The sequence below is a fragment of the Triticum aestivum genome, chromosome 2B, assembly GCF_018294505.1.
Source record: "Triticum aestivum cultivar Chinese Spring chromosome 2B, IWGSC CS RefSeq v2.1, whole genome shotgun sequence".
NCBI lineage: Eukaryota > Viridiplantae > Streptophyta > Magnoliopsida > Poales > Poaceae > Triticum > Triticum aestivum.
The window spans coordinates 415,545,498-415,567,165 of NC_057798.1; the positions used below are offsets into that span (position 1 = coordinate 415,545,498).

The following is a 21,668-nucleotide window of genomic DNA, read 5'->3' on the forward strand; positions in this document are numbered from 1 at the left end:
GATTTGTTAATGAGGTTCGTCGATATGGCTACATCTCCGGAGCCTAACTATGGACGCTCCTCCCCATGACACTGCTACAATACCGCACCCGGTCACCCTGGACGCCGGCACATGCCGCCAGCTTCCTCTGCGTTCATGTGCTATTATGTTGGCATATGTTACATCGTGTGTATACCCCCACTATATATGAGAGGTCTAGGATACAAGTGTCCTACCAGGACACGACTCCATATCATATTTAAACACAATACAACTACAAGTCCAATTATAACATACATTGTACACAATATTCGACACAACTCTAACCCCATTTATACGCTTGAAACTGAACCATTCCCTTGCAATTAATATATACCTTTCTTTTTTATATATATTATATATTACTAATATAAAGAGTTTAATGCTTCTGCTCATCCGTCAGGGAATTTTGCATAACCCCTCATATAGTTTCTGTTAATCAATGCGCGGTCCTGGTTTAAGTTAAATTTTAGTTTTTGCAAAAAAAAAACTGTGGTTTTGATGAATCAACCAACGATCCTATTTCTTAAGTCAGGTTTTCACCGTGTAGTTACCTCCCAGTTTCGATAAATTAAAGGGTGGTCCATATCAAACGCTTTTTAATAATATTTGTATCCTATCTTTTAAATTCTAACTCTAAATTTAACATATTATACATGAATTTTGATTAAAAAATGTGTAAAATCTAAATTTGATATTATTTTATCTGTTAAATATTTTTTAAATAGTACTTCCTCCGTCCGAAAATACTTGTCACCAAAATGAATAAAAAAAGATGTATCTAAAACTAAAATACGTCTAGATACATCCCCTTTTATCTATTTTGATGACAAGTATATCCGGACGGAGGAAGTATTTAGGATGCAACTTTAATCAATAGCGCATGACCCATCTTTCTTTCGTACATGAACACCTCAACAAAACCAGATTGAAGACAAAACAAGTCATCTACAACCACGCATGCGCGCCTCATCAAAACCTTGCAGGAAAAAAAGCAAAGTTCTCATCTTATGCTGTATGCTGAGAGAGACGCTTTAAGTGTATGCTGAGAGAGACGCTTTAAGATTGACCACATTCAAACGCGTGATTGTCATCAACACAAATGAGATACCATGTGTTGAAATAAAGAACCTGAACCTACCTATGGGGGTTTGAGTCATGATTATTGGGTTAGGGGCCTGTGGAATTTCTCTCTTGGTGCAACGCATGATCTCTTTTGCTAGTAATTGTTAACAGAAGATGAAGCTACAACGGTGTACAATTAACTAATAATAAACTTAATAACAACAACTGAGGGGCCTATAGGCTAACATGTCCAGCATGCTCTCTCTATGGGGAGCATGGCGATTCACTCCGATGGACAGACAGCATGACTCACGACACCCGCCTCCTTGTGCTGCGCCTTACTGAGCTTGAATCGACCAGCCTTCTCACAGACGAGGGCTGCGGAGTGGACAGCCCCACTGATTCTGGGATGTCAAGGTCATCATTTGCCGGCAGGCCCGACATATCGTTATGCTTCTGGAACAAGTCGTGCAGCGGCTCGACTTCGATCCTCACTTTCTCCACCTGAAACACAACTTCAACTTCAACTCCTTGCATAAATGTGTTCCATGTTTTTTTCAGTGACAAAAGAGTCTAATAAAATTGTCCAGACTTCCATATAACAAGGCAATGGATCAACTTCAATCAAAGCTGTGGTACCATACCAGCTCCTGGTGATAAGCGCGAGAACGAGCTTCAGCCAGTCTTCTCTGCAGATCGATCTCTTTCTTACTTCCATATTCTGAATTCTCCATTTCATTCTCCTTTTCTTCCAGTTCTCGATATAACTCTGAAAATAAGATATCAGTTGCCATCAACATCCAGCGATTCGACAAATTGACAGTCACAACAAGAATGCATACCAAGAGATTAAACAACCAGCCTACGGAAGGAAATGAAATTTTCAATCGCCTTGTGAAGAAATCAATGTAACCTTGAGGACATACCTGTAAATACCGACAAGATCCAGATTTGTGTTGGGATGTCATAAAGTGTCTTAGCTAACGTCAACGATGACTTCAAGATCTCTCTGGCTTGTCCAGTGTCGTGTAACTGAAGTGCTAATGTACCTAATATTGTTAAATACTGAGAAACCAATTGGATGTTACCCAACTGTTGGTGCGCTATTCTCAAACCACTTGCAAGGCGGACCCTGCATCAGGTAGAAACATTTCATATTAACAACATAGAAATTGACTATCTGCAAACTTGCCGAGAGTTCGCTCAACGTAAAAGAGGAAATGAAATGTGGCAGACACCCGTGGGAAACAAATAATGCAGAACATTAGCTACATGGTGGTATAACTTCTGTTTCTAAGTGGCCATATGTTTAACGCATCGAGATCATGTGGGCTTTTAAAAAATTGAAAACAATTATATATCCAGTCACGACAGAGGGGATCTCCAATTTTGCCATTCCAATTCCAAATGAACTTTAAAGTTCAACAACAACAACAAAGCCTTTAGTCCCAAACAAGTTGGGGTAGGCTAGAGGTGAAACCCATAAGATCTCGCAACCAACTCATGGCTCTGGCACATGGATAGCAAGCTTCCACGCACCCCTGTCCATAGCTAGCTCTTTGTCGATACTCCAATCCTTCAGGTCTCTCTTAACGGACTCCTCCCATGTCAAAATCGGTCGACCCCGCCCTCTCTTGACATTCTCCGCATGCTTTAGCCGTCCGCTATGCACTGGAGCTTCTGGAGGCCTGCGCTGAATATGCCCAAACCATCTCAAACGATGTTGGACAAGCTTCTCCTCAATTGGTGCTACCCCAACTCTATCTTGTATATCATCATTCCGGACTCGATCCTTCCTCGTGTGGCCACACATCCATCTCAACATACGCATCTCCGCCACACCTAACTGTTGAACATGTCGCCTTTTAGTCGGCCAACACTCCGCGCCATACAACATTGCGGGTCGAACCGCCGTCCTGTAGAACTTGCCTTTTAGCTTTTGTGGCACTCTCTTGTCACAGAGAATGCCAGAAGCTTGGCGCCACTTCATCCATCCGTCTTTGATTCGATGGTTCACATCTTCATCAATACCCCCATCCTCCTGCAACATTGACCCCAAATACCGAAAGGTGTCCTTCCGAGGTACCACCTGGCCATCAAGGCTAACCTCCTCCTCCTCACAGCTAGTAGTACTGAAACCGCACATCATGTACTCGGTTTTAGTTCTACTAAGCCTAAACCCTTTCGATTCCAAGGTTTGTCTCCATAACTCTAACTTCCTATTTACCCCCGTCCGACTATCGTCAACTAGCACCACATCATCCGCAAAGAGCATACACCATGGGATATCTCCTTGTATACCCCTTGTGACCTCATCCATCACCAATGCAAAAAGATAAGGGCTCAAAGCTGACCCCTGATGCAGTCCTATCTTAATCGGGAAGTCATCGGTGTCGACATCACTTGGAGTCCAAATGAACTTTAAAGTTCAAGAGGACAAATATGGAACCCTAGAGGAGAAATACAAATATGAAACCCTAGAAGAAAAATCTTTTTTTTCCGGGAGTAGTGGGGAAAAAATCATATACAGTGATGCACAATACATTCATTACACTGCAGTCATTATACTAATTTTCACTACTTAGTACTATATCATATCTCACCGTGCATCTTGTGGATTATGCTGCCTCATAAGTAGAAGTCCGTAAACAAAAATGATACAGGTCTTCTCTCGTACCCCAACAAATGAGTCCATGGTTCTGTAAGCAGGACCAATCAATTCTAGTGCCTAAACAGCCAAAAAGGTGAGGCAACATTTAGTTGTATTAGCTGGCTTGATACAGAAAAAGACAGGTTATGTAGGAGTGATATAAAATCCTACTTTACCTCTGAAGATGATTCCGCGTCACCCTTACAAATGTAGGAGACTGCCGCATAAACTTGGCACATAGATTGCATTGATTTGTTCTCTGTCAGCTGAAAAAAATGTATTTCTTTAATTAGAAAAGGGCTGGATAGGTTGCAACAGAACATAAGAACAATTGGCCTAATATATAAAAATCTACATTCCTTGATAGATGTATGTACTTCAGCGGACTTGGGACGCATAGAATATTGACTAAAAGATGGCTAGCTATAGTATAATAGGACTGGTGGTGCCTCAGAAGGACACCTTTCGATATTTGGGGTCAATGCTGCAGAAGGATGGGGATATCAATGAAGATGCAAACCATTGAATTAAAGCCGGATGGTTGAAGTGGCGCCAAGCTTCTGGCATTCTCTGTGATAAGGGAGTGCCACAAAAGCTAAAAGGCAAGTTCTATAGGACGACGGTTTGACCCGCAATGTTGTATGGCGCTGAGTGTTGGCCGACTAAAAGGCGACATGTGCAACAGTTAGGTGTGGTGGAGATGCGCATGCTGAGATGGATGTGTGGCCACACAAGGAAGGATCGAGTCCAAAATGATGATATACGAGATAAGAGTTGGGGTAACTCCGATTGAAGAGAAGCTGGTCCAACATCGTCTGAGATGGTTTGGGCATATTCAGCGCAGGCCTCCAGAAGCTCCAGTGCATAGCGGATGGCTAAAGCATGCTGATAATGTCAAAAGAGGCTAAGGTAGACCGAACTTGACATGGGAGGAGTCCGTAAAGAGAGATCTGAAGTACTGGAGTATCAGTGCGTGGAAGCTTGCTATCCATGTGCCAGAACCATGAGTTGGTCGCGAGATCTTATGGGTTTCACCTCTAGCCTACCCCAACTTGTTTGGGACTAAAGGCTTTGTTGTTGTTGTTGTTGTTGTTGTTGCTGCTGCTGTTGTTGTTGTACTGGAAACCTGATTGTAGATCACATTGTACACGTAACCAATGACCGGATGTTGTTAGCTTTTTACATCATTAATCACATGAAGCACAGTTGGAGGTGCAGCGTGCAGAATCCCCACAGAATATTAATGTGTTTGGTAGCATACAAGAGGAGACTAGGAAATGCATGGCAGAGAGTATGCAAAGAAACATACTGTGGAGCATTGTTCCAAATATCGGCCGGTTAATCAGCATCTCGGTCAGTTAATCGCTACTCGGTGGGACACCAAATAGCCCTTACTGGAAAATTCGCCTATTTATCCCCACTCAGCACCCAACCGATATGGTACCAGATACCGATATCCTGAACATTGCTGTGGAGTGGCATATCGAGAGGAAAAAAATACCTTCAATGCTTCAAGGAAGTGGAAAGCAGCCTCGTCAAAGCAGCCAACAGAATGTGCATACTGTCCCCTTAGCATTTCAATTGTGCTCTCACAACCTTGGAGAATTGTTGGGAAACGAGTAAACCAATTTTTCATCTGTGCTAAAGCCTACAGAAACAATGATGAATTGATAATAAAGGGTTAGTTGAATAACCATAAGATATACAGATCTGATGTTTGGAAAGAAATGTATCTGGCACAATTACTGGACCTATTATACCAGACAAGATGTGCTTATATCAAACCCAATAAAAATATATAATAGCTCAACATATCACGAGAGATTATTTTCAGTAAACAGGTTGGCAGGGATGCCCTTAAAAAAAATGGACAAGTATATTTGAAAAGCATATACATAGACGAATACCGAAGAACGGTTGCAAACTTGCAACCTTGAGCAGTCATCCTATGTATTAGTAAAAAAATATGGATATGCTGTTCTATGTACCTCTTGGGCTTCAACAAATTCTGATCTCGTGAGTTCTACAGCTACATTGTTTTCGAGAAACTGAAGTAAAAGCATCAAGTACAACCCGGCCGTCCATATAGTTGAGTGTTCCAAATCTCCCTCTGCATATATAATGACAAAATTAAATGAGGTTAAGGTAACAGAAGTACAATACTACAGTAAAATAATAATTTCTTATGCAGTTAGTGAAGATTTTTTTTCTGCGACGCACAAAATATTTACGAGAAAGTTCTTTATATACGACAGAACAATTGATAATCGATGGAACATGATAATCGATGGTCCTCAATGAATAGACTACATGGCAGTGGATCTCGAGATGTGTGCTACCAGTTTCCATAGAAACTCAAAAGAAACAGTTGGGTGGTTGTGGCAAGCTCCAGCTTGCCCCTTCTTGATGACCGGCAGGCAGTTGTAGCTAGGGCAGCACCTGGTGCCGGCAAAGAAGTTGGAGGCAAAATTGTCTGGAAAGATTACTCATCTAGGTACTTAGCGCCGCCCATGGCCATCAAATTGGGTGGTCTTGGTGCAAACAAGCATGAGGTTATAATGTGGTGCAGATTTGGTGCTTCAATGGGAGCCCAGCGCTGAGAGGGTGGAAAAAGAAGATGAGGATTAAGAGAGGTATCACGGAAAAATATAACATGAGAAATTTAATGGAGTGGCAGTGGAAGAAACGGGTAAGGTTTTGCTACAGTTGTTGCATATAAGGGAGAGATCGTTGTTTGAGAGCAAATCAGGGAAGTATTCATTGACATATAGATATTCCGAAGATTGAATTCGTTAAAGCAGCCCAGCGAGTAGAGAAATGTCTGGTATGAAGTAGTTCACGCCAAATTCAAAATTAATGGCCCATGACTGATATGCATGATTTAGTTGGCAGGGGCAAAGATTGACAAGCTAGGAGCTACAAATTCCGTTTTCTTAAAAGAAAAAAAAAAGGAAGAAAGTTCAAAAAAAAAGAACATATGACCACATGAGAAAGGGTTAAACATATCACAATTGATTTAGTCTGCATAGGATTTGCCACATTGGAACTCCAGCAGGATAAGGTATCATGCATATCCAGCACATAAGACAACAAGAACCGTGACAACTCACAGTATCAGCTCAACTTAAGATTGTTTCTGAAAGGCGTGATTTTTAGAATGACCATCACGATTTGGTAAAAGTTACGTAGTAGATCAAAGATGAGGCAGAAGAAGCAAGGGCTGGAAGTTTGTTTTTTGAGCCACTGTAGGAGCAGCCTCCTAGGCTTAGTGCTCTTTTTCGGGATTGACATTTGACTTCCATTTACCATGTCTCGCCATTTTGGTGCAGATGTTCTTGCATCTAAACTGCTTTTCCAGCTTCATGGAAAGATATGAAAAGCTCTTGCATATTCTCTAGAAAAATTTGAGCTTATGTTGCTTAACCAAAGAAAGGAAAAGGTGTGTGAACAGTGGAACTACACAGTAGTAGAATGACATGGATCCAACCAGGGTCATGCATTAAGGCCCCCTTTGTTTGGGCTACAGATTCTTGAAAATCAGCTATGGCTTGGATTCTGAGAATCAGCTGCAGCTGCAGATTCTGAGAATCAGAATCGATCTGTTTGTTTGCCCTGCTTTAGGAAAATCTGAAGTGTTGTGAAATGTCTGCAACGCCACCAAATACACTAATGTCTAATGATCAATCATAAAACTTTCATACGCACATGATTTAAGCAGTTGTTCGCTAGAAAAGTGGGTAGCCGCCGCTGGAGGTAACACATCTATTCCTTGGGCCGTTGGAGCAAAAGGATCTGGGTAGCTTGTCGCGGCGTTGGTGTTGACATTGTGGGTGTCGCTGCTGGAGCTTGGGGCGTGGTGCGGTGCAGGTCAGGCAGAGGATAGTAGCTCGAAGAGCGGACGGAGCCGGCAGAACTGCAAGCGGCTGGAGCTCAGATCCAGTCGTCTGGGGGTGGCCGGTAACTGAGGTTGGGGATGGACAGAGAGATTGGACAGTGTTCGGGGAGGTGTGGATGTGGCGGATCCGCCCGCTCAGGAGCCGACGGCGGCGGCGCTCTTGGAGCCGGCGGCGAACGGAGCCTGTGTATCTCTCTCTGTCGCTGGGGTGGAGAAATAACGAGGGGAAATATCTATTGGGAGAGCGATGGCATTTCGTCTGTAATAACGGGAAGAAATTAGGTTAGATTCTAAGGTGGGTAAGTGGAAGCTGGGGAATCGCTCGGGAATCAGCAAATTCGCAGCTACCGGCTGCAGTCGCCTTGCAGTGTAACTTTTAGAATCGATTCCTAGAATCTCTCATGGGTAGCTGGTTGTTTGTTTGCGATTCGGATTTTGGAAGGAGTAGAATCCAGAATCACTAGCCGAAGCTCAAACAAAGGCCACCTAAGTGTCAGCTCTAAAATATGGTTGTACACAATAAAATTTGTAAAGAGTTGTCGTAGAAAATAACTGAAGTTATTATCAGTACCTGTCACACCATCCACGATCCCAAGCTTCGAGAGTTCCTCTGTGAAACAATGTGAATGCCCAGTAAATTATAGATATACAGAAGTTTCTATGTATTTCAGGTTTAACATAGACACAATATATATAAGATCATGTTTAAAATATCCAAGAAAAAATGCATGGTGAAAGGTTACTATTAGCTTATGCAAGGTCGATATGTATCAATGCATTTACTGCCCTTGATTACTCAACAGGTGGTACATGCGGGTCGAGGTTACTCCTTGCAAATTCCGGTGATGGATTGAAGGTGTACCATGTTTGATGTTTCATGAGGCATACATGGACAATAAATCTGGTATGCAGGGAGCTAATGTAAATTTGGACGCTGTGGTGCTGATCAATTGAGGATTTTTTTTTTTTACAAAATCACGCCAGGTTTAATTTTAAAAGGCGGCGACAGCTATGTTATCAAATGCATATAATCAGCACGTAGGAAGTAGAAATATACACTATAACCTTGAAATCTTGCCGAGTTTAAATTACAACCTTCAACTACTAAAGCATTTATTTTTGACCCCAAACTATGAAACCCATTCACCCCCTCTCTCTCACTCATCTCTCAAGTGACTTTCTCTTCTCTTAAGCACAACTTTAACTATATTGTCACTCTCCCCAACTCACGCCTGCCTGTCATCTTTTCAATCTCGCAACCTGCATCATATCCTGGAAGATATTCACTGTTGCCTTGGATAATCTTGTGGCTGCAGGGTTAGAGATTTGGGCTAGCTCGGGTCGGGGAAAGTAAGAAGAGAAATGGCCATGGGAGACAGAAGAGAGATAGGGCCACGGCTGTCGTGGATTAGTTGTGCCAGCTGTCCACCATGTGGAATCTGAATCAGCACAAAGCCACCTGAGATTGGACCAAGGGGCTAAACTGAATAGATTTTCATGTTTTGGCGTAACAAATAAATTGCTTACAAGTTGAAGGATGTACCGTGAACTTTGGCAAGAGTTAAAGGTTGTAAAGTAGACTTTATTATAAAAAGTAAAACATGATTTCATTGTTTTGTGAAACACTTGTTTAATGTAAGACCTAATGGTGTAGGTTTTCTATAGCTGGGTTTGGGATAAAAATAAATGGCTTAGGAATTGAAGGTTGTAACGTGAACTTCGGCAAGGGTTAAAGCAGGGGCGGGCCCACCTCAATTCAAGGGTATTCAGTTGAATACCCATTAATTTTGCCAAAAAACTAGATATATATAATGTATATACTGCGTATATATAAGGAAAAACGAAACTGTACAGTCAAACTTGCTAGTTAAGTATTTCAGCCCAAAACTCCACGACTCCGCGACTTGGCCCATTGGCCCAAGTGGCTGTAGCGCACGCACGCACGCAGACCATCGGCCCTCAAAAAAATCTATGGATCAGGTCAGATGGAGACGAACCAGCACCTTGCCCTGTTCTCTCCACATGCGAGCGGCGAGCCGCCAGGAGGCCACGGCGGTTGCCATGGCCTGCTCGGCAATTGGACGTGCGAACGGCGGCCTAGACGGTGCGACGAATTCATCCCCCGCTTACCCTGGTTCTGATCCAGCAGAGGGCAGCAGCCAGCAGGCATTGGTTCAGTTTCAAAGGCACAACCCACAAATTCAGGTATAATTGCTAATTGGATATATTAATCCTTCACTTCTGAAATTGGGAGCTCTCTTCTTATGCCAATTCTTATTTCTTAGTCCAACTGAATACATCTATCGCTGCAGGCAGGAGCATAATTTTCTTCTCGTGTTGTTAAGGAGGATGCACTACAGTACATACAAACAAAAGTAAGTTAGTTCGGACACTTCTCTGCCTATTTAATTATAGTGAAATTAGAACTTGTTTGCAGTCGATTGTGAATTATTTAGACATGAGAATTTGCAATTTTCCATTTAAATTTGTAATGTGAGAATGTTTATAAATTTTGATTTTGCTACAGTGAACATTATCTATAAAGAATAGTACTCCTGTAATTTGTAAGGTTTCTTATCCTTTTCTATTTTCTATCCTCTATATATCTTAGATTTTGCCGCAATATGTTGAACAATTACTTTTATATGCTGAACAATGCAAGTTATGATCAATTATGATGAATATAATATATTACGAAATATCTTTTATATAGTTTAGAACTAGTACAATATACTACTATAATCGGTTATACGCACCAAAAGGAAGGCTATATAGGCTTCCCAAAAGAAATTCAAAATTTGAATACACAGTCTTCAATTCCTGGGCCCGCCCCTGGGGTTAAAGGTTGTAACGTGAACTTCGGCAAGGGTTAAAGGTTGCAAAGTGGACTTTATTAAAATGTAAAACAAGATTTCATTATTTTGTGTAACACTTGTTTAGTAAGGCCTAAAATAATCATCCAATAAAGTTAAAATCAAAATATTCAATTTAACGTCAAAGACTCATTTCCCGTCATTTTCAGCCGTTCCGCTTAACTACGTCATGTATCTCAAACCCACCATTTGCATCAACATGGCCACTCCCATTTATATATGCCTCTCATCCATTTATGTCACAACATTCACATAGGCACCTTCATGGAGTTTGCTTCAACAAGAAAAATGGACATGGAATATTGTGAAACCCAAGGGTCAGCTGTAACACCCCACCTCTCACCCAGACCAGCAGTCGTTACTCGTAGCAAGATCTAGACTGGCCTCACAGACCAACACCCCACACATTGTCCTCTCTCGTGCGCAATGGGGAAGAACTTCCCAGCCGGTTACACATCCCCAAATTGCTCCAAGCCAAGCACACTTAACCAGAGGTTCTTGGAGATGAGTTCCCGGAAAAGAAGGTGCACCTTGTTCATATGAGCAGCCTATCATTCCTTCTAAGCTAGGATGTCACATCAGCCAAGTAGCATTTGATGAAACCAAACATCCTCCTAAGGTTGGCTGAAGATCTTACCAGATCATGATAAATGGTACTGATCAATCTCAACTTGTCAAACAAAAATTAAAACCACCACCTTGTAAGGATTGTTGTTGAGAAAAGGGAAAGTTCACACTCATATGAGAATTGCTGTCGCTGCATTCTTGCTGTAGACATGTATCAAGAAATGCTGAAACCTTTATAGATCTGTTGCTCATATGAACGAACAATAAAACAAACTTATCATTGATATCTCTACTCCTAATGTCTGAGTTGGTAGAATAGTATCCACGGTTTATTTTCGTCCCACCACTTCCAACCGTTTTATTTCGCTGGTTTTTTTCGTCCCCCCTCTAGGGTCCCTAGGCACGCACCCAAAAAAAACATACAACGCCGCTCCCCTCAATCCCCTCGAACTCCCAGAGGAGAAGCCGCCGCCTACGTACGATCTTCCTGCCGCCGATGCACGAGATCGCCGCCGCCGACCTCCCACCAGAGAAGACGCCGCTGCCGCCGTCCGGGATCGACATCTCTCGCAGCTGCAATATCGTGCGACCTAGCGGCCACCGGCAGTTACTCCACATCTCCGGATGCTCCCGGCGCGGGGTGCAAGCTGTGCGGCGGCGCCCTCCACTACTGCCCCTGCCAGCGGCTGTAGCTGCAGCGGGTGGCCCTCCGGCAAAGTGCAGCGGCGATGCCGGCAGTTAGTTTTCTTCCCATCTCGCGGGCGGCATTGGAGATCGGCATCATCCGGATCCGCCATCAATGATGCCTCACGCTTCCCATCGCGGGCGACGAGGAGAGCGTGGGCGAGAGCTCCTGGCCTCATTACCGTCGCTAATATGGTGTCGATTTGGCCGCAGGCCACGCCCCGATGCTCTCCCACACTCTCCATCTCAGTTCGTGTTCCCCTTACGTCTACCCCCGATTCTTGAGGTCGGTCAGTCTTGACGGACTTACGATTTGAACATACTTGCGTCTTTGTTGTGCTGCAGGTAACTTGCGATTCGCCGGCGGCGGCGGCGCCTGACCGCGCGGCTAGGTTCGCCCTTGTCCTCGCCGGCGTCGCGGCCGGAGGCCATATTGACCCAACCTCTGCACCTAGCGGCGCCGGTTCCTTCCCGTCGCTACACCGTTTCGCGGTCGAGGAGACCCAACTAGCACGACCATGCCTCGGATGCTTTTTTCATGCCTCAAGGAACCTGGCAGCATCGTTAGTATCAGGTTTGTTCCATTACACTTGGGTCACCGGCAGTTGCCGTGCTACTGTGCTCCTCTCTTCTTGCAGTGGCTAGCTGCGGCAATTCACGGATCATGCTCTTTCAGGAGGTTGTGCCTTTCTCAATTGATCAAAACAACAGATATATATTGCTATTTCTGATGCTGTGTGGACCATCAGAAACCTGATGTGTGTGTGTGTGTTCATAGAATATCTTGCTATTTATGTATATTGCTTCCCTTTTATTCATGTACTACTTCTCTAAATGTAATGCTATCTTTTGATGTTAATGGACTAAAAGTCTAAAGCCTTTCCTTCTGCAAAATGATAATATTAGAGCTATACATCTTATAAGCCCTATTGTATATGACAATCAGACATTCACATTCAGTTATATTATGTTTGCAGCATGGCATTTTTCCATTTCTATTTTCCCGATGAATCACATGGTAAATTATGATGTACAATGACTGCTCTTGCAAAAAGTTTGGAATTCAGAGAGGGGTTCTACAACAAGCAAGGATTTAGGATCTGAATCTAAATGACCTCTTCTTTAGTCCAGTCCTAGCAAAAACTGATCAGAGAAACAAAGAAGCAACAACAAATGGGTCCCTTTCTTGCCCACAAGAGTTATCTGGGTTTAGGTCATGAACCTTTTGCCCATCAATACAAGTGCAGGATTTGAACATGTTAATTCTGCGCTTCTGTTTGGAGTTTATATTCTACCTTTCGTGCGAAGTAGTTAGATTTATCTCATAGAAGATGATGGCCATAGAGTGGAAGGTGGGGAGATTCAGACTTCCGAGGATGTTAATATGCTCAAAGTTTTTCAGTTAAACATGTTGAAATCCTCCATGTAGCTGTGATTGTCGACACAACGTCCCTCTCTCTGGACATAGAGGATCAGTTGTTGGACTAATTTATTTGTCTGTTGTATGACTTGCCACAATTTTTTAAATTTGTATTCACATGTTATCAAACCATAAAGATTTCAATATCTTAAAACTTTAGTATAATTAATCTACCTGTATTTCTCGACTCTAGCATTTTGTGCTTCTTCACAAGTTCCAAGTTGTTATTTGGCGATTAATTTAATTTGATCTTCAACTTTGGGTTTTTGGCACTTGCCCGTGCAGGTTATGACTATGTCGTAGGTGATGTTCGGAAAGGTGACCAACAAGGAGAAGAGTTCTTGCTATCAACTAGGCTGGATGCCCCCAGGAAGAATAACATGAGTCAACTTTCATGATTGATATGTTTATTTCCTCTAGCTACACAATATGTGATATTGCTTCTTAATTAACGCTTACTGGTACGTAGTAAGCTGACATATGGTTTTTTTTTTCTCGAGTTGGCACTCAGTAGTAAAAGTGGTTTATACTTCAAATAGTTGAGCCGAAAACTGGCGTATCATGGCTGCTAATGTTACAAAGCAAGTGGATGGACTCTTATTTCCCGCCATCTAATCTTTGTTTTCTAGCTTTGTTTGGCTACAAAAGGCTAGATTCTGGTATATATACATTGGTGTAGAAGCTAGAAGCTCATTGATATTTTTTTCTTGCAAACATATGAAGGATTGTGCATGAAAATTGCACCGTTGAAATCTACATCTGGGTTAAGAGCTTTGTCCATAAGTTAAGAACATCGCTTTGGACATTTAGATATTTTTCTAGCATTCTTTAGGCTCTTGACCCAAAGTGGTCGGACCCTTCCCCGACCCTGCGCAAGCGGGAGCTACATGCACCGGGCTGCCCTTTTTTATTCTTTAGGCTCTTGACTTAATTTATTTTCGTACTGTAAAATATTAATTATATGTTGTACAGTAGTAGTAGTATGAATACCATGTACTCATCAAGTTTGTTAAAGTCAAAAGATTACCAGGAAAGGAGAGCAGAGTTCAGGTCATGTTCAGCTCCATCCATCAAGGGAAAGATATACGAGGCAAAGGATTACGTGTTCTTCTAAGACGACATGATCTCAAACATGCCACTGGTACCACCTATACTAAACTTGATTTGTTCTCTCAATATGGAGTGTTAATCTTCTACTCTGCATAGTACAATGTTCCCTTGGCTCGAACGATATAGGCATGGCAAGTTTGGTTGGAGGAGGAGGAAATAAGAATGATTTAATAATAGTAAGAAAAGGGAGATAATGTTGCTTGATGTATATGGGGATTCTGAAGATATGTATGTTTGATACTTTCCCTGCATGATAGAGATTAGTTGGGTTTTTGAAGTTCTCTATAGAAGAACTATGTGGGATTCTGTTGTTGTATTATTTAACCCCCTAAATATTTAGACCCCCGTTGCAACACACAGGCAATCAGGTCAAATCTGGCTCCATTATAGAATCAAGTAGGAAGTAGAAAGGGACCAGCTGCAGCCCCATCAACAAAGACTACGACAACGGTGATGGCAGTGTGCCCCGGCGAGCATGAGCAATGACCAAGACGCTTCCCAGGTCACATGTCGAGGACTTCCTCCTGGACGCTGCCGCTGCCTTGGTTGCTGTTGTTGTCCCCTCAAATAAGCCGTATCAGGTTAGTTCTATTGCACTGCAAATACTGCCACTTCTACTGGGTAAGCAAATGCATGTACACAAGTGTTGTACAAATAGAAACCATCTACTTTCTGTATTAATTCTCCGAATTACAGGCATCGTAGCAAGTGTATGTAAAATCTTTTGACTCCCGAGTTGATGTCGGTTATGGTGAGAGTAGATTGGTGTATTTAGTTGTTTCTTCTGGACACATGAAACTTCATTTTTAACATTATTATAGTTTGTACTAATTCTTTCTCAGTAAGGAATGGGTAGAAAGTGATATAATACAGTTTTGACTAAACTATATTGTAGTTTTATCAACATCTATAGGAGTTTGTTACGTCTTTGTTTTTTATTGACAATTAAGATGTCAGTATTATATGCATTGTCGACTTTGCTGAACATTCTTTAAACAAAATTCCTGACTGTTCGGTTACTGATCAATGTCTACATCTTTATAATTAATTAATAACCCTTATATTGCCATCTGGTTTTTAGTTGGAACAATACTTATGGTGATAGTTTTCAACTTCTTGTGGGGTTCATGTCTCTCTCATGGAGCATCACCAAGTAATGAGACTTACATGAATATAGATGCTACAATCTCATCATTCATCGGTGCACTGATGCTGCTGGCAGCTAAACAACCTTCTGTACACTCATGGGACTGCTAGGATCAATTATGTATGCTAAACACTACATTGTGAGTGCGTACCGGCAAGGCAACCAAGATTTTGGGCCTCTACATATTGTTTTGATACTTTGACCAGATGAACTTTATAGTTTGACCAGATGGAGCTTTTTTTTAGCTAAAGTGTCTTGTTATGTACTCCCTCCGTTCCAAAATAGATGACTCAACTTTGTACTAACTTTAGTACAAACTACAAAGTTAGTACAAAGTTTGAGTCATCTATTTTGGAACGGAGGGAGTAACTGAAAAGATGATAAAGTTTCTGTTGAGGGCAGAACCAAGAAGTCAAGAAGAAGAGGTTGCAAGAGAAGAAGACACCAGATCCAACCATCGAAGGCGAGAATCTAGGTTTTCACCCTGAAGAACCAGTCCAAGCCGAACAATGCCTTCAACAAGGTAACGACGTAAAAACCTCACGATTGCTAGGTATAACTGATATACAAGTCAGACCTAGGCTTCCACCCCAGAGCTTGAGACTGGGTGCTCGAATTGCATCGCCATCGACGTCCCTTATGTGTTGCGCCACCACTTTTCCACGATCTCAGCAGGTACATGTGATGTACGGCCGCTGTCGGTGCACAACCATCCTCTGCTTGAAGTCATCGCCTGTAATTTGCAACACTGCATTGAAGACAACCACCGGATCTAGGGCGAGGACCCTCACAAAGACCTTTCGATGGACACCACAATCCGCAGAAGGTTCGCCTTGTATACAGTTTGGACTCTTCATACAACACAGTCCCCATAGTTTCAAACTTTGAGACATTTAGTGAAATTACAAAAAAAAAATTGTAGTGAATTCAACGACGCACTCAAAATAGCGCAATCCAGCTGAAATTCCGATATATCTAGATGGCAACGTATATTTTCTGCTGGTATTCCAACGAGCATGGACGGGTAAATTTATATATTTCATTATCATAATATTCAAGGTACAAGCATTTATTTTTGTTATCACTATATTCAAGATAATACTAATATATTCAACTGCATGGATGTGTCTCGCTCTTTTGTTTTTGATTTTATGCTATCGTGGAACGATAAAGATTTGATTCGTCCGGTTTGCACGATGAGTACTCTCCGTTGCATATTTTTAGAACTTCCATGTGAAATATTCGTGCTAACTATATATATTGCTTATGCAAGATGATTATGAGTTGAGGAAGAAGTTTTATTATACTTGCTCAAATATTGTGCGTATGAACCTAAAGATAACAGTTCTGATATTAAGAATATCTTAAGCCCATCAAGTAAATATTAATTCACTACAGATTATTGGTTGGATCATTGCTCTCTATGTACTTACTTCTTTATCAACTTACATTTCAAGTGAAGTGGATTTCAATTATTACTGGCTATCTTTTGTATGCATGTGAAATTTAACATGCATTATATTTATATATAACTTCAGCAAAATATTTCAAATGCCCGTGACAACGCACGGGCATTCTACTAGTGTTCCATAGTTTTCAATAGCCGGCTATAGCTCCGCTATAGGAGCTATAGCCTTTTCAGCAGGGTGCCGCTAAATGGTCGCCTTCACAAATAGCCCGCTTTAGCCCACTATACCTGATTTGGAGGCCCGCCGCTATTTTCCATAGCCCGCTATTTAAAACATTGATGTTCCCTCTCGTTGAGATGAACAGCATCGTGGCATTTCAAAGGGGAGAGTGGAAGTGGGATGACTTGGAACACGAGAGGATCGCATACAAAATTGCTACTCCCTCTATCCATATATATAGGGCCTAACGAGTTTTTTGAGGCTAATTTTGACCACATGCTAGAGCAATAATATATGACATATTACACAAAGCATACCGTCAAATTCGTACGTGGAAGGAGCTTCCAGTGATACAATTTTCACATTATACATCTCATATACTATTAATCTTATCGATAGTCAAAGGCGGTCTCGAAAAACGTGCTAGGCCCTATATATATGGATGGAGGGAGTAGTGATAATGTGTTCTCCACAGGAAACGAGGAAGTGAATGGGCCAAAAGTGAAGAAGATTATATCTGGTTCACAAGGATAATCAGAGCGATTATGATAATGAATAGAGAAGCCCTTGTAGTACGAAAAAAAACATCCACAAAAAGATAGCTGTGAGATTACTAGAATGGCAGTTAATTATATCAAATACTGAAATTAATAAAACCACACAAACACCTCACAAAATAAACCCTAGAAGGGAATACAATTGTAACCCTCACAGTATTGATGATTGAGTTTAATAAGCACCTCCCTGTAAAGCAGGACTTAGTAAAAAAAATGGCTACTATTTGATACCCATGGTTGTAAACTAGCTGTGTCTGCTATCTTGAATTGTATAACATGTGTAGTTAGCTATAAGCATATCATCTTCAGAAGCAATACTTCAAATAAGTTAGCATTCAACAGCACATACCATGGATGAGCTGTAGTCCTGAATGTATTCTCTTTCCACACTCCTTAAATATGCCTTTTGGCCGACTGACCATCACGACCATGAGATCCACCAGCACAAACACCGCAGTCCGCGGGAGCCACTCTCCGTGCATCGGCGGTGGTGCCAACAGTAACTTGTCCCCATAATCTAACACATCTTTCAATGTGTCATACCCGCACAACGCTTGCAGCTGAGCTCTCAACTGCCCCTGCTTATGCGCTAGAGCCACCCTCTCCCTCTCCTTCAACATGGTCTGCGCTAGTGTTCCCTCAACTGCACTGAGTTCAGTACCAAGCTCTTTAATACGATGTCCCCTCTCCATCTCGTTCTTAACAGCGGTGTCCAGCCTCTCTACATGCTTCGAGGCAGCCTTGTAGTCACATACCCTGAGCAGGTAGAAAGTCTGCAGCAGCTCCGTGTAGAAGAACAGCCCAACCCAATGCTCCTTCTGCATTCAATAAGCATAAGATGGCATGCAACAAAACACAAAATTTATATCTCTTCACTGCTACAGACAGCATAAAAATGAAGAGGTGAAGAAAAAAAAAAGCAAACTTGAGTTTACCTGCTCGGCCGTGAGCGCATCCCAGAGCTGGGAGACGCGCGCGACGGCTTCTTCAACGGCGGCGTTGTCCTCCCAGCAGAGTAAATGGACGTGGAGAGCGGTGGCAGCGAAGAATAGGTCGAGCTGGGGGCTCTCGAGATCGGCGGCGGCGGCAGCCCCGGCAGACAGAGTAGTGAGAGCAGATGCAGCGTCCCCGTCGACTACGAGTGCGGAGGCGAGCTGCGCCTGGAAGTTACTGGTCCAGAGGAGGGCCGGGCCAGGGGGGAGAAGCCCCGAGGCGGAGGCGGATGCGAGGAGGCTGAGGCCGCGGCGGAGCGCGTGCTTCTGCGACGGGACGGCGCCGAGGAGGCCGTAGACGTTGGCGAGGAGGGAGTGCGCGAGCAGCTTGAGGCGCGGCGGAGCGGAGGGGAGCGGGTTGAGGACGAGCAGCGCGCGCTCGAGGTGGGCCTTGGCATTGGCGAGCCCCTTGGAGCGGGCGAGCAGCAGGCCGGCGAGGCGCATCCGCGCGCGGGCCTCGGCGAGCGGGAGGAGCGAGGCGGCGTGGGGCGGGCTGAGCGCCGAGTCCAGGCAGGAGGTGGCGGTGGTGAAGTCGCGGCGGCGCTCGGCCTCCTCCGCCAGCGCGAGGAGCCCATCCGCCGCCGACATGGACGGCCCGGCGGACGGCATGACCTAGGGCGTGGTGAGCGGCAGCGGCATGGAGATTTGGGGGAATCGGGGTGGGGGAGCGTGGGTAGCGTGGGCTGGAAGGGGGGGTGGGGGAGGAAGGAAGGACTGGGTTCGGCCGCCGGTTTCAACGGGCTCGTCTTTGTGTGTTGTGCTCGGTCGCTGTTCACGTCGCCGAACGGGGAAATGGTCCGGCGGGTCCTGCTGCTGCCACTGGTTGGAACACGTGACGCTGCTCGCGTGTGAAACCGGAAAGAAATGGGCAAATTCCGGTCGTGCCACCAGTAATTTTCTTTGTACAGTTCAAACGCATATGCTCACATAGTATTATCATAGGCATCTTACGCTCTCTTTTCACTAAAAACGCATTGCCTTGAAAGTTAGAAATAAATTAAGAGAATGTGAGCATCAATCTCTTTCACTAAAGACGCATTGCCAGAAAGTTTAAAATAAATTGAGGAGAATGCGAGCATCAGTGACCATCTGCTTTACGCTCAGTTCGCTGTCATTATTAACTTGTTAGCAGCACCAAGAGACCGACAGCGCGGACCCACGGGGCAGGCAAGGTGCAGGAGAGAAGGGCCAACAGTCAACCAGAAGGTCCACACGGGCCATGAAGCCCAACTGACGATCGAGCGGCCTGAGCGGGTGAGATGATGGATATATGCTAGACCTAGAGAGTGAGAGAGGGCATCGAGTGGCATATGTCTTGCGGCGGCTACCTACTCCTCCGTATCTCTTTCCTCTTCTTTCACAAGAACTCTCTCCTTCTCCCGATCCCCAATTCTTGTATCTTGTTGTAAACCAAATATTGAGAGTGATAGGTTGTGGTTCCTAACAAGTGGTAATCAGAGCCTAACCTGGCGTCGCTTCCCGATTACCTCATCAAGCCGTCGGTCACCACAAGGTAGCAGCGGCAAGCCAAGGCGATGGAGTCACATATCGCGGAAATCCTCGAGCGCATGCGAGGGATCGAAGAAATCAAGGAGTTGCAGCAACGACAAAGGGGCAATCTCCTCGATCTCAAGGCCTCCATCGACGCATGGAAGCCGGGGATGGAGAAGTCGGTCTCCACCCTGCAAGCGGCGGTGGGTAACCTCCAACGCCAGATGGAAGGCGTCCTCAAGGCGTCGCTCGGGTCTGACCCATCTTCACGAAGCGATGGCCTCGTGCTCGATCCGGTCCGCGAGCTGGGGCGGGTGGCGATCCCCACGACGACCACCAGGCCAGTTGGCCGCCGCGAGGATCAGCTTCCATGGGGAGGGGTATGAGGGTGCTTCCCACCCCCAACTCACCCCCGGGTAATGGTGAGCAGCTACGATCTCCTCTCCTTCCTACCCCGATCACGCAATTCAATTCAGGTGTAGGCACGTCTCTGGGATGGGGAGGCAGCACCCTGCACACAGACACCCAATTCACCTGTTTTGATGGCAGCAACCCAAAGTTGTGGCATACCCGTTGCTCAGATTACTTTAAGATGTATGAGGTGCACTCCACAAATTGGGTACGATTGGCATCTATGCATTTTGTAGGCAATGCAGCCCTCTGGTTGCAGTTTGCCGAGCGGAGGCTTCGCAATGTGTCATGGAATGATTTCGCTGCTCTAGTTATTCAGAAATTTGGTCGGGGTAAGTATCAGGGGCTGATTCGACCGTTTTTCATTCGGCAAACAGGCACAGTTGATGAATATGTTGATCAGTTTGAGTCGATCACGAACCAACTGCTTGCTTACAATGAAAACATTGATCCTCTGTATTTTACTGCCCGTTTCATGGATGGGTTGAAGATTGATGTTCAAGATGGTGTACTTATTCAAAGGCCACCCGATTTGGAATCTGCTGTTGCTCTGGCTTATTTGCAGGAAGAGGTAGATGAGATGCTACCAAGCAAGGAGGTCAGACGTCCTGAACCCGTTCCGGCCAAGCAACCTCCAAGGGTATCCCCTCCATTGCCTCTTCCTCCACCGGCACCGCCAAGGCCAACACTAATGGTAGCAGCAGAAGAAAGGCGAGGGGGGAATCGTCAAGGCCATGGAAGGGCGATGACAAGGTGGTTGCTATGCGAGCCTTCCGGCGCGGGCGAGGCTATGCTTCATCTGCAGTGAGCGGTGGGGTTGTGACCACCGATGCGTGGCCACCGTGCAACTCCTTGTGGTGGAGGAGTTGTTGGGCCAGTTCCCTGCCGGTGAAGATGCAGAAGGCCGCGAGGACCTGGACCTGGAGAGGCCAGCTCCGACCAGGGCGACTGAACAAGGCTCTACCATGGCCATATCCTATCAAGTTGCGTCTGGCATTGAGTCTGCTACCACCGTGTGGCTTTTGGGTACAATACAAGGCCAAGTGGCGTTGATGTTGGTGGATTCTGTAAGCACCCATTCATTCATCCGCATCGAGCTCAGAATACGATTACGAGGAGTGCAAGCACTGGCAACGCTAGTGCAAGTCAAGGTCGCAAAC

General features: G+C 44.3%; 1 protein-coding gene across 2 annotated transcripts; it reads right to left on the bottom strand.

Annotated features, from left to right (window-relative positions):
- Positions 1-1,061: 1,061 nt before the first annotated feature.
- LOC123045231 (sister chromatid cohesion protein SCC4) lies at positions 1,062-19,318 on the bottom strand. Of its 2 annotated transcripts, XM_044468193.1 has the most exons (10): positions 18,550-19,318; positions 17,964-18,432; positions 8,200-8,238; positions 5,722-5,843; positions 5,235-5,381; positions 3,910-3,999; positions 3,687-3,811; positions 2,010-2,215; positions 1,728-1,852; positions 1,062-1,587 (listed from the first exon to the last, which is right to left on the bottom strand). In XM_044468193.1, exons 1-10 carry the CDS (start codon positions 19,213-19,215, stop codon positions 1,393-1,395), a joined length of 2,184 nt encoding a protein of 727 aa, XP_044324128.1. In that variant the 5' UTR covers positions 19,216-19,318; the 3' UTR covers positions 1,062-1,392. The 2 variants fall into 2 exon arrangements, with proteins under 2 accessions (XP_044324128.1, XP_044324129.1); XM_044468194.1 differs by lacking the exon at positions 8,200-8,238.
- Between the last annotated feature and the right edge of the window lie 2,350 nt (positions 19,319-21,668).

Excerpts from the sequence above, each read along its gene's own strand:
- LOC123045231 (XM_044468193.1), bottom strand. The coding sequence starts at position 19,215 with ATGCCGTCCGCCGGGCCGTCCATGTCGGCGGCGGATGGGCTCCTCGCG. Across the intron at positions 3,812-3,909 it reads ACGCGGAATCATCTTCAGAG|GCACTAGAATTGATTGGTCC; the intron begins GTAAAGTAGGAT and ends TTGGCTGTTTAG. Across the intron at positions 2,216-3,686 it reads CATAATCCACAAGATGCACG|GGTCCGCCTTGCAAGTGGTT; the intron begins GTGAGATATGAT and ends TACCTGATGCAG.